General features: G+C 53.6%; 2 protein-coding genes across 4 annotated transcripts; both read right to left on the reverse strand.

The window, feature by feature from the left end:
• Positions 1 to 892: 892 nt before the first annotated feature.
• Positions 893 to 2040, reverse strand: LOC310911754 (interferon lambda-3-like; the record flags this gene model as incomplete). Its single annotated transcript, XM_083865676.1, has 5 exons — positions 893 to 985; positions 1095 to 1166; positions 1253 to 1396; positions 1545 to 1613; positions 1879 to 2040. 5 exons carry the CDS (start codon positions 2038 to 2040, stop codon positions 893 to 895), a joined length of 540 nt encoding a protein of 179 aa, XP_083721802.1.
• Positions 2041 to 7064: 5024 nt separating this feature from the next.
• LOC310911336 (putative methyltransferase) lies at positions 7065 to 11542 on the reverse strand. 3 transcript variants are annotated; one of them, XM_083864775.1, is made up of 8 exons: positions 11436 to 11521; positions 11131 to 11238; positions 9826 to 9954; positions 9396 to 9556; positions 8947 to 9160; positions 8245 to 8345; positions 7992 to 8129; positions 7065 to 7484 (listed from the first exon to the last, which is right to left on the reverse strand). In XM_083864775.1, the coding sequence occupies exons 3-8, from the start codon at positions 9934 to 9936 to the stop codon at positions 7394 to 7396; spliced, it is 816 nt and encodes a 271-aa protein (XP_083720901.1). In that variant the 5' UTR covers positions 9937 to 9954; positions 11131 to 11238; positions 11436 to 11521; the 3' UTR covers positions 7065 to 7393. The 3 variants fall into 3 exon arrangements, with proteins under 3 accessions (XP_083720901.1, XP_083720900.1, XP_083720902.1); XM_083864774.1 differs by lacking the exon at positions 11131 to 11238 and having other exon boundaries at positions 11436 to 11542; XM_083864776.1 differs by lacking the exons at positions 11131 to 11238; positions 11436 to 11521 and adding an exon at positions 10899 to 10984.
• Between the last annotated feature and the right edge of the window lie 3278 nt (positions 11543 to 14820).

A 14820-nucleotide genomic window follows, 5' to 3' on the forward strand; every position in this document is an offset into this window, starting at 1 on the left:
TTCCTTGCAAGCCTTCAAAAGCGAGGGGAGACATGGGGAGCAGGGCCAGGAGCGGGGATTCCAAAAGAGCTACGTGTAGATCTCTGGGAGCCCGAGGTGCGACCTCAGCAGAGCGTTCCTGCAGCCTGCCTTTTCGCGAGAAAGAACCGTGCCTCGCTGTAGCCCAGCCCCGGATTCCATCGGGAATTCCAGACACGCCTTCAGGGCTTTCCCTGCCCCGGGGAGGGTGTTGGCCCAAGGGCGTTTCCCTTCGGATGAGTTTTCATTGCCCCGGGTGCTGCTGCTGATACTCGATATCAGCACGTGGGTGGCGCCCGGGGCACGGCCAAGGGACAGAATCTATCCCAAAAACCCAACATCCAGGCTTTTGTCCTCTCCCCGCCCCAGGTTAAACGCAACGAGGTTCCCTTTGGGCAATGTCCCTGCAAGGATGTGCAGGCGATACCTGTGCTGTGCTATTGCAGAAAAGCAGAGTAGAAACACGCAATGGAAGCTTATCTGCCTGTGGTAGTTTAGTTAACTACTTTAGTTTTCATATTAAATAGCGCATAAAAATAATTTATACAGGCAAGTATGTATGCAGAATATACTCTTTAATAAATAGCAGGTAAAAAAATAGATTTCCTTACAAACATTTTAAGAACAAAAACCCCAAAGATACCCTATAAATACGCATGTTCACATTCTATCAGGAAGGGCATTACTTTGCCCTATCCCGAGCCAATAACTTAAAAGGCTTAAAAAAATAAAAAATAAAAACTGATTCTTCAGCTCGCGTGAGAGAAACGATTAAATATGTTCAACGGGAAGTAACAGCGCAGCGCAGTGGATTTTTCCCGCTTCCCGGGGCGTGCCCTGGGGGCGGTGCCGAGGGCCGGGGCCCGAGGGTAGTTCAGCACTTGTCCTGGAGGGCAGCGCAGCGCAGGTTGTCCAGCACTTGCATGACGTAGGGGATGGTGGTGGCCCTGAGGCACGCCGTGCTCTCCTGCGGCGGGACACGGGCTGGGTCAGCTCTGCCCCGGGGGCTCAGCCAGCCCCGCGCAGCCCTGCGGCCGCTGAGCCCCCAAACCCGCCACCCCGCCGGCCCCACTTACTGTTCGCATGGCCGCCTGCAGCTTGTGCAGCCAGTGCCTCAGCCTGCCCGAGGGCTGGTGCCAGGGATCCACCTGCAAGGAGAGCGGCCGGGTAAGGAGCGGCCCCGCGGCGCGGCCGCCCAGCTGGCCCGGGGCAGGGCTCGGGGGGAGGCACTCACACAGCCCCGCACGTCCTCCCGGGCCTGGGTGAAGAATTCCAGGGGCTGCCGGGACGCCTCGGCAAAGCTGGGCGCAGCGGGGAGCTCCAGCATGGCAGTGGTGATGTTCAGCTCGGCCGCCACCAGCAGCACTCGGTCGGACATCTGTGGGTGGGAGAGTCCTGGGTTAGCGACCCGAAGCAGCGGGGCTGAAGGATGGGGGTCTCGAAGACCTGCCCTGGGGTGCGGGTGGAGCTGGACCCGGCTGACGGGAGAGGTGTTGCCCCCTTTTACAGCATCACCTCACTCTTACCGGCAGGTCTACTGCGTTCCATTTCCGATGGAAGAGCCTGGTGTTGCATTTGTAGTTGTTCCCCTTCGCCTGCGGGGATAAAACAAGAGAGACTGAGAAACTCTCATTGTGACTTCAGGCAGTGTTGTACAACCCCGGCCAGCCTTGAGGGGTCTGAAGCCAGGATGAGATTTGGCCCAGCATCCTTCATGTTCCCACACACCCTTGGAAAACATTTTACTCATCCCTAAACTGCTGCAGAACACGTGCACCTTGTCACTCAAGTCTTGAATTCAGCATCCTCTCCGCCTTGCCCCCTGCCAGCCCCCAATCCCCTGTTGACAGTAGTACTCACAAACTCTTGTCTCATCCTGTCCGCAGCCTTCTGCTTCTCAGGTACGATGTTCTGGTACTTGGACAGCCTGCAGCCCTTCCTCAGGCCGTCCTGGGGAAAGGCAGCCCCCAGGCTGACCCCCAGCACCAGCACGAGCAGTGGGGTGAGGCTGAGGCTCAACATTTTGGCCATGAAAGCTTGACAGTCGGTGATGGATTACGATGGGCTGAGGAGGCTGCGGTGCAAGATGTCAGAGAGGATGAAGCGGAGCACTCCGGGCAGGATTCGCTAAATCTCAGGTGCAGAGGTGCCTGACAGGTGTCACAGGTGCCTTGTTCAGATGTGGAGCTGCTGAGCGGATGGCTGTCCCAGGGAACTGCTTTGGCTTGGCTGTCTTGCTGCTCCATCTCCAGCCTTTTATTCCTGCCAGGTGCTTTCATATTCGTAGGAAAACCCAGGGCTGATAGAGCTGGAAACAAGAAAATGAAAGTGGTGCAGGGAATCTCCTCGGTGTTACCTGCCCTGCTGCCTGCAGCCCTGCTGCCTGCTCCGCCTCCTGCCGGGGGATGCTGGCGCTGATGGGGGGACACTGCTGCCAGGCTGTGGCTGCCAAGTGGGGGGACACCAGCCCCACCCCTGCTGAAGGCTGCAGGAGACACCTGAGGACAACAGGTTCACGGGGACAGGAGGGGACAGGTGACTCCTGAGTGGCAGCAGGAGTTCAAGCCTCAGTTTCCCTGTGGGAAAGGCTGTGGCAGGGAGGGGGCATAAGCAGCAGCCAGGAGTGGGCACAGCACAGTCCAGGCTGCAGGCACAAGCTTTTATGGCTGTGTTATCCTGAAGGACCAGGCTCACCACTAAAGCAAGGAAAAAGGTGAAAGCAGCACTTCCACTTGAAGTTTTCCAGATGGGACATGGAGTTGTGGAGGGAGATGAAGATGAGCAGGGCTGTCACCCTACAAGCCAATGGAGCTGGCTGTTCCTCCCTGCTCAGCCTGGAGACACAAAATAGGGTGTATTGACATCCTTCTGCTGACAGCTGGAATGGTACCTCTCAGCAAACTCCCCCTCTCTCAAGGGAACCTCCTGTGGTCACTTCTAGTCTCATGCATTCATCAAGCATTAAATATTAAAAAATTGGCCAATACCTGGATCTAAGAAGCAGACACTAAGAAAGCAGAAGGCCTTTGCGGGGTCGTGCAGTGGCCACAGAACACTCCAGGAGGAGCCAATTTTTAATGTTCATGTTTGGTGATTTCAAAGAGTCCCAGAAAAGGAGAGAAGTTCTTATGGAAGCACATATAAAAGTACACCTGTGGGTGAGCAGAGTGGCATAGAGGTGGGCTGGGACCTCCCAACATTATCCAATCCAGCTCTTGCTCTGGCAGGATCAGCTGGCATGGGCTGCCCAGGACAGTGACCAGTTTTGAGCATCTCCAAGGATGGACTGGACACACTTCACAGCCTCTCTGGTTTTTTTTGTGTTCTGATGGACTTTCCCTGGTTCAGCCTGTGCTGTGCCACACCACCATGAGCCCCTGAGCCTCCTCTCTCAGCCTTTCCTCATAGGAGAGATGTTCCTGTCCATCATCTTCATGACCTTGACTGGACTCCCTCCAGTCCCTGCCGTGTCTCTCCCCCTGAGGAGCCTGAATCTGGACCCAGCACTTCAGGGGTGGCCTCAGTAGTGCTGAGGAGAAGAGAGGAATCACCTTCCTTGGCACTCCTCCCAGTGCAGCCCTGGATACTATTCACCTTCTTTCCCACCAGGACTCTTTCCTGGCTCATGTTCAACCTGGTGCCCACCAGAACCCCCAGGTCCTTTTCTGCCTCGCTTATTTCTCTCTGGCCACCCCAGCATGTCCTGCTGCCTGGGGCTGTTCCTTCTCAGGTGCAGGACTTTGCCTTCTCTCTGCTGAGTTTTGGAGGTTCCCACCAGCCCACTTCTCCAGCTTGTTGAGGTCTCTGTGCACAACAGCACAATCCTCTGCTGGCTCATCCACTGCTCCCAGTTTGGTGTCACCACTGAACTTGGTACAGCCAGGGTCCCCTGACTCTCATCGTCCAGATCATTAATAAAGAAGTTGAGCAGGACCAACTGTTGACTCACAGGGTGCATCCAGCCCTTCTTGAGCCCTTCTCTTGCTCCAGCAGCATCCCAGAGGGCTCAGATCTTTCCTGGAAAACCATGGTGGAGATGACGAATGGGATGGGGCAGCATGGGCTGGAGAGTGGCTCATTCCACTTTGTCTAAACTGGATGGAGAGACAGCTTGGAGAAGAGCTAGGACAGCAAAATGTGGTCAGTAATTAAAAGCCTGAGCCCTGGTGTGGGTCTTGTCAGCCCTTTTGGTGAACAGGACAACAACTCTCTCTTTCCTTTCTCTCCCATTAAAGAAACCCACAGGAGATTAATTTTTATTCAACACAACAAAATTAATGATAAATACAGCTGTGAAATACAAGTTCAAACCAACATAAATGAGTCCACTTTTGTCATCTGAACTATCACAGCTCAGCTGGAATAGAGGGCACCTTAGCAGAAAATCCCAACAGATGTAAAGTGAGAGAGGTCCAACCACAGTCCCACACCAGCAATCCCTGCCGAGACACTTTCGGGTCACCCGTCGGGTCACAGAGCAGCATCGCGTTCTCGTGGGACAGCTTTGGCTCCTGTTTCCCATTGCTGTGGCTTCTCTCTCCCAGATGTCATTTCTGTTTGGAGAACTAAAGTGAAACCTCGTTTCTTCACACTCTTTGCGAAACGAAATTCAGAGGCACCAAAGAGGAGCTAAAGCTGAGGGCAAAGCCGGGCCATGAGCACAGCCCCCAGCGCACAGGGCGGCTGGGATGGAGGGATGAGGATCTTTCTGGGCACCTTGCTCAGATGTTTGTGCCACCCCCAGCCACAGCTGAGCCCCCAGGGGCCTGGCTGAGCAGCCCAAGGGCTCTTTCTTAATGGGATGGGGTATTGCCATCCTGGGCTTTGGGGGGTCTTTCCCAGCACTGTCATGCTCCACCATAGCCCAGCCAGCAAAGCGTGGCTGCATTCACCACAGCTCCTCCAAACCATGCCAATGGCAGCTCCTGCCCTGGCAGGAGAGAGTTCCCCAAAGCCAGCACGGGCTGGGGACATCTCACTGTGCCCAACAGAGTCTACAGGACACTGGAGACCCACCACAATCATCATTCCAGTCACAGCTGCCGATGGTGCTGTGCCAGGAGAGTACCACAGATGGTGATGATGCAGACCCCTCCTTGGCTTCATCCAGCCTGGAGGCTGAGATCACTCAAGCTTACTTGGAGCAAGAAATTCCAGGTGTGGGATTTCCAGGTGCGAGATTTCCAGGTGCGAGAATGAAAGTGAAACCTGAGTGGACAGGGCTGGCATCAGCACGGGGTGAGGCAATTGCTCTGTGGTGACTCACGGATTCCTGCATGGCACCAGCGTGGGAAAGCCTTTGCCACAAGCCACAGCTCTGGAGTGGGTAAGGATGAGCCCAGGTGGCTCCTGACCCCAGCAGGCTAGTCTGGGAGGAAGTGACCCCTGCTAAACGGACTGAAGTCTGGGTAGAGAAGATAGAACAGAAAGCATGCCCCAAAAAAGCCAGGTTTAAAAATAAACCCCCGGGTGATGTGTGGGAGCCCTGCCCATGGTGATGGTGCCAGGACAGGGGGCACCAGGTGGGCTCTGCTCATCAGCCATCACCAGACCTGTCTTTCACAGCTCGGGGTGTCGGTGCCACCAAAGTGTCCCCAGCCCCACTCCCTCCCCCAGAACCCTTCAGCACCTCCCAGCAGGTTTGAACTGCAGCAGCCTCTGCAATGGCTGTTGCCGCTGTGCTGCACCGCTGTGCACGGTGGTGATGCAATCCCTGCTGTCACATCATGGCCGGGCACCCACCGCACGATGCCGGTGCAGGGAGGGAAGGGTTTTGAATTAAATTAGAGATGTAATTAGTGAGCAGACTTTAACTAGTTTTAAACTTAAAGCGAGAAAATAAACCGAAACACTTTTTCCCCCAGAGGCTTTTTATGAGCCCTGCAGGGACGCGGGATGTCGCCTCCTAGGGGACCTCTCCTCTGCAGGGATGCACCTCACAGGGACAAGCCGTGCCAGCAGAGCCGGGGCTTCCCCAGCCCAGGCAGCCAGAGAGGCCGTCGGCATCGCAGCAGTGGGGCCACCCAGTGGCCCCCAGGCAGGAGAGACCCCCCATGCTCACCCAGCAGGGAGGCCTGAAGCTGCTGCTGGCCCAAACCCAACCTGCTCCTGAGCAGCCCCTCAGCCAGTGACAGCATCCAGGGCCTGATCCCATACTGGGCCTGATCCAGTACTGCTGCTCCAGCACCTGGCCGTGGACACAGAGCCCAGCCTCCCATCTATGATGGGCTTCCCACACCATAGCTGTCCTCCCGAGACCCCATCACCTTCCTGGGAGACCAAGTAGGGGCAAAGCCTTTGCTCCCCACCCTGGGCAAGCTGAGAGGAGCTCAGTCAGGACCCTGAGAGCCCAGCACCTCAGCAGAAGTACCTCCAGCCCTGCTCTTTGGGGCCAGGAGCAGAGGTGGCACTTCACCTTTCTTAATAATGCACTGACACAGAACAGAGTGAGGGCACAGCCCTTCCCATGGTGTCAGAGAGGCTTTCTTGCCAAGGACAGGAGTTACAGGAAAGGGAAAGATCCCTGCAGAGGGTGGGTCTGGACTTGAAATATCCAGAAGGCAAACATGAGGTGACCCGTGCCAGGGCTTTGAGCCCTCATGTCTCCCATTGCCCCTGCCAAAAAAATGCAGCCTCTAATCTTCCCTTTGCAGCGTGGGTGGGTGATGGAGCACAAACCTCCTTCAGCAGTGATCCCATAAAGGCTCCTGAGCTGTTCTGAGAGGCCTCACCAGGGCCAAGGCACTCCTGGGACAGGTGAGGTGCTGATACCTGCACCAGCCAGCAAGGCACCAGGGATGGGGGCACAGTGTGGCTGAGAACAGCCCCTTTCCAGGGCAGTCTTCAAAGACAGTGCACAGCTCCTCACTTAGCTGGGACAGGGAAAAGGGTCAATGGCCCTTCCCACCCAAAACCCACCCTGCCCACAGAGCAGAGGGGCAACAAGCGCAGCAGGACACTCAGTGTCAATGTAGCACAATTATTCCCACACCAGTGGGTGCTCCACAGCCTCTTTGTAAAACAAGGAACCGCAGGCAACATTTTTCTCAGCTTGATTTTTAATATTATTAATTGTATAAGAAGTGCAGTGAGTTTCTCAGCTGTTCCTGTGATTGTCTTCCCCACATGTTATTAAACCAGCAGTCCACAGTGGGACACTTCCAGTGCTGAGGGAGCAGCACCAGGCAGACTGCAGGACCAAGGTGGACAGCAACCTGAGGGCCATAAAACCCCATCTGCTTTCCACAGGACACCAAAATTTCAATCAGCAAAATCAGTACCAGTACTCCCAAGGATTAAGAGCAGTTAGAAGCAGGGTTTTAGGGGACAATCCACCTTCCATTGCAGCGTCAGCTCAGGAGATGAGTTTGCTCTCTCAGCGCTCCTTGCACCCCAGCAGACAGACGTGCCTCACCCAGAACTCCACAGGGGTCTCACGAGAGGAAACTCCCATTGTCTCCAGCATCCTGAAAGGACAAGCAGAGGAAGGGTCTCACCCTGCCCAGACAGCTCCCACCTCAGGTGGGGCAACACCCACAACCAGAGATACATCTCTTCCACCCACAGCACAGAGTGGAAATGCTTCCAGCAGCTGCACAAGGCTTGTTCTGGTCAGTGAATAAATGAGCTTCCCAGCAGACCCTTGCTGGGGCTGACACAGATGGATGAAGATGAAACCACCAACATTTTTCTTGCCCTTTGCCAATCGAAAGCAAGGTAAAGAAACTCAGGATAGTCTCAGGTCAGAGGATTCATGGATACATCAGTGCAAGCCCATCCTACTGCTACACAGGGTTAAAATGTAAGGATCTGCTGTGTAACCTCTGACAGGTGTCCACCCCTGGAGGAAAGGAGGGAGCACGTCCGTGCACACTCATTCACAGCTTTAAAGGGGCCTGCACAACCTCCCTCTGCATGCACTGCACAACACAGCCCCTCCACATCCTGCTTGTTTTCCCAAGTGGTTTTCTCACCTCTTTTCAGTCTCTTGGAGGAGGGATGTTGCAGCTTTAGGGTCCTTCTCCTTAAAGGTTTGATATGGAGAGGCAGACTCCATGTAACCAACCACACCCTCAACAGTCATGGGAATTTGGTCATAGATATCAGTGACTCTACAAGGGACATGGGCGAGAAAGGAGTGTTGGCAAGTTAAATCTCAAAGGCAGGGGAACACAGACAACTGGCTGACGTGGTGGTGGATAAAATATCAAAGGTGGTTCTGCTCACCTCTTCTTGTCTGGGAAAGGCAAGGCCTCAAAAATCTCTTTGTAGTCGTCCAAGACATATTTTAGTCTATTATGTGAGTATTCTAAAATCTTGTCCCAGCACTGTAAGGATGGTGTATTAAAAAACAAACACAAAACCACTTGAAGTTCTCAGATGCCACTTAACTCACATTTGGGCCTGCATCTGATACATTCATATATGTTTTTGTTTGGTTTTTTTTAAAGACTTGCTGCATTAAAATACACCAAAATCCTGCTTAATGTCAAGAATTCAAGGGTCCTATTAAAGAAATAAGGTTCCTGTCCTCCCTACAGAGCTCTTGCTCATAGTGGAAAGTTTCCTTTTATCCAATCGTTAAAACACCCTTTGTCCAGAAAGATTCCTAAAAAAGGAATCTTCTACTACTTCTCAACAGTTTCTACTTCCCATTCTTGTCACTGGGATCAGGACAACAGGAGAAGTCTCCTGGACAATACCAGCCTCCAGGTCTTGCCTGACACCCTTCCCACCCCCACCAAAGTCTGCCCCATCAGTCCTCATGTCCCTCTCCTCCTGATCCAGCCAGCCCTGTGTGGAAGTCTCTAAATCCTGCCTCAGCCTTATCTATCCCTTTGCCCCATTCTGCATTGGGACTCCTCAATCCTTCCTCTCTGCATCCAAGTGCTGCACATTCCCCCGTGCCCTGAGGCAGTACCAGCTGACCTCCCTGAAGACCCTGGTGAGCTTTTCGGAGCAGTCTCCGTGGCGCAGGCTCATGTCCACGGTGTAGGTGCTGATGGCCAGGCAGCCACCGGGCCGGAGCACGCGCTGCGCCTCCCGCATGAAGCGCGGCACGTCGAACCAGTGCGCGGCCGTGAACGCCGTCAGCACGTCCACAGAGCCCGCCGGGAACGGCAGCTCCTCCGCGGGGCACACGCTGCAAGGGAAAGAGACACGCCTGATGTGGGAGCTGCAGAGTCAACGGGATTTTTTGACGGTCTGGGATGCAAGACCACACCTTCTGGAAGTCTAATGCCCATCCACAGCAGGAATTCCATCAAGTGGAATCTCTGGTGCCAGCTGGCTCTTACAGCAGTCATACTCACAAACCACCACCTCCACGTGAGGAGCTGAATTCTGCCTTTGGCTGAGCGTGCTGTCCTGACACTCACAGGTAGGAGATGTTGGGCATGCAGGGGGTGTCCTTGGCCTCCTGGATCTGCGCCTCGCTGATGTCCGTCCCCACCACCTTCTTGAAGTGCTGCCCAAGGAAGTGGGTGCCTTGTCCAGAGCCACAGCCAACATCCACAGCCAGCTCCGCAGGGATTGCCTTCTGTGAGGAGGAGTGGATGTGTCTCAGTGGGCAGATACCCAATTCCTGTGCTTTTACACCATTCTTTCCCCAGCACCCACTCTGGAACAGCCTTGGCATGGCAGAACCTGAGGGAAGCCTCTTCTGTGACCCCATCTGGCCTTGAGCCCTGCTGCTTTTATCTTTCCCTGAGGCACCAACCAAGGTGACACTCCCAGCAAGGTAAACACTGCCACCCACAGTTAAATACTCCTTAGATTTTTCCTCCAGCCTGGCCGTACCCCGCTCACCTTTTCCTGCAGGTAGGAGAGGATGGTCTGCTGCAGCTCTTTGCCCGGTGCAAACCTGTACTTCTGGTAGACGGCTGCATGCCCTCTGCCTTCGAACATCTGGGTGGCCATGCTTGGCTGAGCTGGCACCTGGGAGGAGGCGGCAGGCCGGGGATGTCACAGGGGACCGGACTCCTGTCACCTCCTCAGCCCGGGAGCGCCGGCACCGCAGCCTCAGTTCCCGGCGGGGCCCCGGGCAGGACTTTGCCCCTGGGGCTCCAGCAAGGGAGCGTGAACCTGCTCTCCAGGAATCCCTCCCACAGCCCTAAGCTAATCACAGGAGCAAACCAGCGCTGTCCTTAAAACTTTCCAGGTTTTTACACCCTCTATAAGGATTGTTTAACTCCTTTGCTTCCTCTCCCCTCCCTCCTCCCCGGGTGTTTTCTCAAATAATTCACTGAGCAGTGAAGCAGAAAAACTACCAGTAAAACATGGGGGATTTTTGTTGGTTGGATTTTTTTTTTTAAGGAAATCCATTTCCTAGTACTAGCAACACAGTCACAACTCCACCTTGTGCTTTCTGAACCATTTTTTGGCCCTTCCCACCCAGAAGCCGCTGAACCCACTGAAGCCATCGGCAGCGTGGGGGCGAAGGGACGAGCCCTTCGGCCTCGGCGGGCTCGGCCCCAGGAGCCGGGAAAGCCCCCAGGAGCCGGGGAGGGTCCCCGGGCACGGCGCTCCCCGGGCCCTGGCGCCGCCCCGGAAGGCTCCCGGCCGTATCCTGTCCGTGCGGTGGGAATCCGGGCAGGCGCCGTGCGGGGCTCCCGGGGCTGGGCACCCACCGCAGGCACCGCCACAGGGCTCCGTGTCCCCTTTCCCGGGGAGGGACAGCCGCTCGTGTGCCCGCAGCGAGTTTATCGAGCGGTACACAAATGCACGGGGACACGGAGGATTATTCTGCCTTCGTGCAGGAAGAGATGCTCAGCCGGCTCAGGGCTCCCAGCAGCGCCGCCAGAGCGCCTTCTGGAGGGATCCTCCCGCTGGTTTCTGTGCGCTCAGAGGAGCCTTTCCCCGCAGCCACCCCCGCTCCTTACCGGCGGCAAGCCCCGCACCAGCAGCTCCAGCGCTCCCGGTCCGGAGCCGCGGGCCGGCCGAGGGGAAGGCGGGGAAGGCGAGGGATGGGATGGTCCGGCACCGCCCCCGCCACCGCCCGCCCCGGCAGCGCGGCCCGGCCGGCATCGGGGCTAAAACCCGGGAGACAGCTTCTAGAGGCTTAATCCCACCGAAATCCTGGAGCCGCAGAGCCGAGCCTTAGCCTTTACACACCTCTGTGGTTATTAATTACACAGTTACAGCTTTCAGAATGCCCAGGGATCCTGGGAATGCTCGAGCAGCCTCCACATCTCAGGGAGCAGATGCAGAGCCCAGAAGATGCTGTAAGGTAGCAGAACAGGATTCAAACGCTGCAGGCAGCCAAAGCCATACCTACAGAGTTCTGTCTGCACTGAAGTCCCCTCCTGGTGTCAGATAGAGAAAATGCAACAAGAGCCCCCAACAACAGCACTTTAAGAGCTTATAAGGTTAGTATTTCAGATCTAGGCAGTTTGCCCTGATTTGGGGTAAGATTTTACCTCTTCCTCAGGAGGGTAACATTAATTCCGTGCAGCTGAGGCCAACAGAGCTGTGGTTTGCTGGAAGCACAGTCCCTTCACTTTGTACTTTGCACAGCAATCATGGGTCCATGCTAATTAAGCACAGCCTTTCAACCACTCCTAATTTTAAGAGAAATCAGTGAAGTTATTCAAGGACTGAAGACAGAAGCTGGCTTGGAGCAGTTTGCTAAATCCACGCATGGGTTGGAGTTCCTGGGCTTGTGTCCTGAGTATTTTATTTGGGCCATCTGCTGCTTAATTGTGCCCCAAGAGAAAACACCAGACAATCACCAAAGGCCCCTGTGTTTTCATAACCTGCTCCTTGGGGTTTGGACACCCCCATTTTGCCTGTGCTTTGCTGAGAGCCCCACTGCAGCCAGGGAGGGATGATGTCCCAGGCCTGAGTCACCTGTTCTGAGCTCTGTGCTCTCTGGGCTGCTCTCATGGGCAATGCACAGCTGATGTTTCACTGGGCACCAAACACCTGCAGGAAACAGAACAGCAACCAGGCATGGGCTGCAAATGGCACCAGGCCTTTCCTGAGCTCTCCCAATATCTGGCACACCAAATTCTGCTGCCTTTGACTCCCTCCTCCATCTCTGTTGTGCTCTCCAAGGGACAGCTGCTCTCTGATGGCCCTGCACCATGCAGAAATAAATTGATCTTCTCAAGAGTTGGATTGCTGAACCTTAGGCCAAATGTGGGTTTAAACACCAGGCACAGAGATTAAGACACTGTCCATCATCCCTGCCTGCCCACTTATTAAATCCAAAAACTTTAAGAAATACCAAAGAGCCCTGGGGTCTTCCCAAGCTGTTCCCCAAATCTTCAGACTCTGTGGATTTTAATTATATAGCAGGGTCCTGGATTAATAGACATTCATTGGGCATGCATCTCACTCTGAAATTTATTGAACCTGAAAAAATGAATCTATTTTAGGGGACAAAAAGGCCAAAGGATACTCCTGTCAGTCCTCCCGTGTCCATTGGTACTTTTTACCAACAGGTTTACCTGTGGATGGATTGCTTGGAGCTAAAGGAAGAGGAGGCAAATGGTACCATTACCCTGCTGCATTTAATTTACAAATGTAATTGTTTTGAATTTCATTTCAATTTTAATTGACTCAGAAGCTTTTTGCTGGACCACATAAGAGGGAGGATACCCACAGGGCTGGGTGGACTGGGCCACCTCCCCATCCCCAGGATCCCCTGAAGAAATCCTGATATTTCTCCTACCTTGTGGAAAACTTGATTTGATTTTAAGATCCCAGTAAGGCTTCAGCTCTTGGGAGACTCTCCTCTATTTATTTGTTCTCTGCTGGAAAAGGAACAAGATTTATTATCACAACGAGGAATTAAGGGATTGGAAGATAGTTGGTATTTCTTCAAGGATCTTTTTTATGAAGAACATAATAATATTAAATTAATGAAGAACATAATTCTCTTGTCTTAAAAGCAGTGGGGTGTGGATAAAGTTCCTTGTAGGGAAGGGAGTTATCCACAAATCAGGAATGTCTCTGCTGATGTGTTAGAGCTGTGCCTCAAGATCTCAGCAGGTAGCAGGGCTATCCCTGCCTGCTCCCTGGGGAAAAAAAATCAGTGTTTGTGTCAAAAGAAAGCCCAGATGAACAAGAGACCTGGATGATCAACTGGAGAGGGAAGGGGAGGAGGGAATTCCCGCAGCAGTGACTGTTCTGGGGAAGTGCATCCCTGCCCGTGCAATTCCCGGATCCTTGCAATCTCAGCAGCAGTAGCTGGCGATTGTCGTGCTCCAGCACACAAAGGGCTGCAGGGGAAGTAAAGGCAGGCAGGGACACGCTCAAGGGCAGAGGAGGAAGCCTGCAGAGGAGAGCGCCCTTGGCTTGGCAATCCTGCCTCGCCCCTCGGCTCATCCGGCCGTAAATGCTTCCTGATGGAAGGACTGATGAGCAGAGTTGGAGCACGGGCTGAGAGCAAAGCTCAGCACTGGGGCTTCCAGAAACAATAACAGCAACTTCTTCTGTCACCATTTCACCTTTTAATTAAGGCAGATGGGAAATCCGGTTGTGGAGCCAGTGAATTAAATGAAATTTAGAAGTCACCGGAGAATCTGTGGCCGAGCAACCTGAGATCTCCCATTCCCCACTCAGGGGCCAGATCCATTGCTGATGAATTAACAATTTTGGAATAAAAAGAGGGAGAGAAATGTGAGCTCAAAATGATCTTATTTCACCTTTCCCTGCACACACACACTGGGCATGAGGATGTAGGAGCTGGTATTATTATTATCTGCTGGCATAAGCAAAAATCCAGTGGCGTCAGGAAGCTGCTACACTAAAATTAAATAACTCTTGGGGATGTGCATGGCCAGACCAGGCTCAGAGCAATTGCTCTGGGCCTGGCCGATGCCTGATGGGCTGTTCTGAAATGCAGACAAATTTGTGGTGATTAAACAAGATCCAGGACCATCTTAATTCAGAGTTTAAGTTTTTCCTCCTTGGGAACCCAGCCAGGCAGGTAATAGGAATGTATGACAGTGAAAGGAGTGAGAAGGAGGTGTCTTTGCAAACAAACTGTGGGCCTGATGGTAGACAAGGCCAGACATGGAGAGGGGGGAAATGATAAATTCCATAGGAATTCCACTAATTGACACAGTCTGTTACTCACTCAAGATAGTGCTAAATTTCTGAATTTAGAGAAAAAGAATAGTGACACAAAGAAAAAGAAAAACAGTGGGGTAGGGGGTTATACATCTTAGGTGTTAGGTGTTTCAGGAAGTCTGTACCTCTCAAGTACCTCAGCCAAAGGGGAAAGAGAGAGGGAAATGCACCTGGGAAATTAGGATAAAAAGGAGGCTGAATCTTCCAAAAATTTGGGAGACCCCAGGGGAAGTACCTCATGACCTCTCCCTTTATTTGAATAAAGTTACAGGACTCCTCTGTCTCCTTTATGGATATACACCTCTGGTATTTGTGGATTAATTTTCCTGACAACAGGGAGAAAAAAAGGGGAAGGCATCAATATTTTAGGCTCTTCTCTTCTTCCTCAAAAGCCTCTGCACTAGGAGACAGCCAAGTCCATCCCCCCCTGCCCATTTCACATTGCAGCTCCCAGGATCACAGCCCTGTGTCCCAAAAGCCAAGTGGGAACAGGCCTGGAAGTGTAGCTGGTGCAGAGGGTTGGAAAAGGGGGATTCTTGAATTCTGGCCGTGCTATGATGGCCAGTGATGGTCTGTTCAGCGGGAGCACGGGGGCTGGAGGCTGCAAATGCAATGTGGCATCGAGGAGAGTGCAGGAGGGCACAGCAGGGTGAGAGACAGCGCAGCAGGGTGTGGAAGGGAGTGTGAGGATGCAGGATGTGCAGGAGGATGCAGCAGGGTGGAGGA

The sequence above is a fragment of the Zosterops lateralis genome, assembly GCF_965231275.1.
Source record: "Zosterops lateralis genome assembly, chromosome: 7".
Lineage (NCBI taxonomy): Eukaryota > Metazoa > Chordata > Aves > Passeriformes > Zosteropidae > Zosterops > Zosterops lateralis.

What these genes read in the sequence shown, in the direction of transcription:
- LOC310911336 (XM_083864774.1), bottom strand. Translation starts at nt 9,936, where the DNA reads ATGGCCACCCAGATGTTCGAAGGCAGAGGGCATGCAGCCGTCTACCAG. An exon ending in TCTCCTACCTGCAGGAAAAG is followed by an intron (nt 9,557 to 9,825) that starts GTGAGCGGGGTA and finishes TCCTCCTCACAG; the next exon opens with AAGGCAATCCCTGCGGAGCT. An exon ending in TCACCAGGGTCTTCAGGGAG is followed by an intron (nt 8,346 to 8,946) that starts GTCAGCTGGTAC and finishes CCATCCTTACAG; the next exon opens with TGCTGGGACAAGATTTTAGA.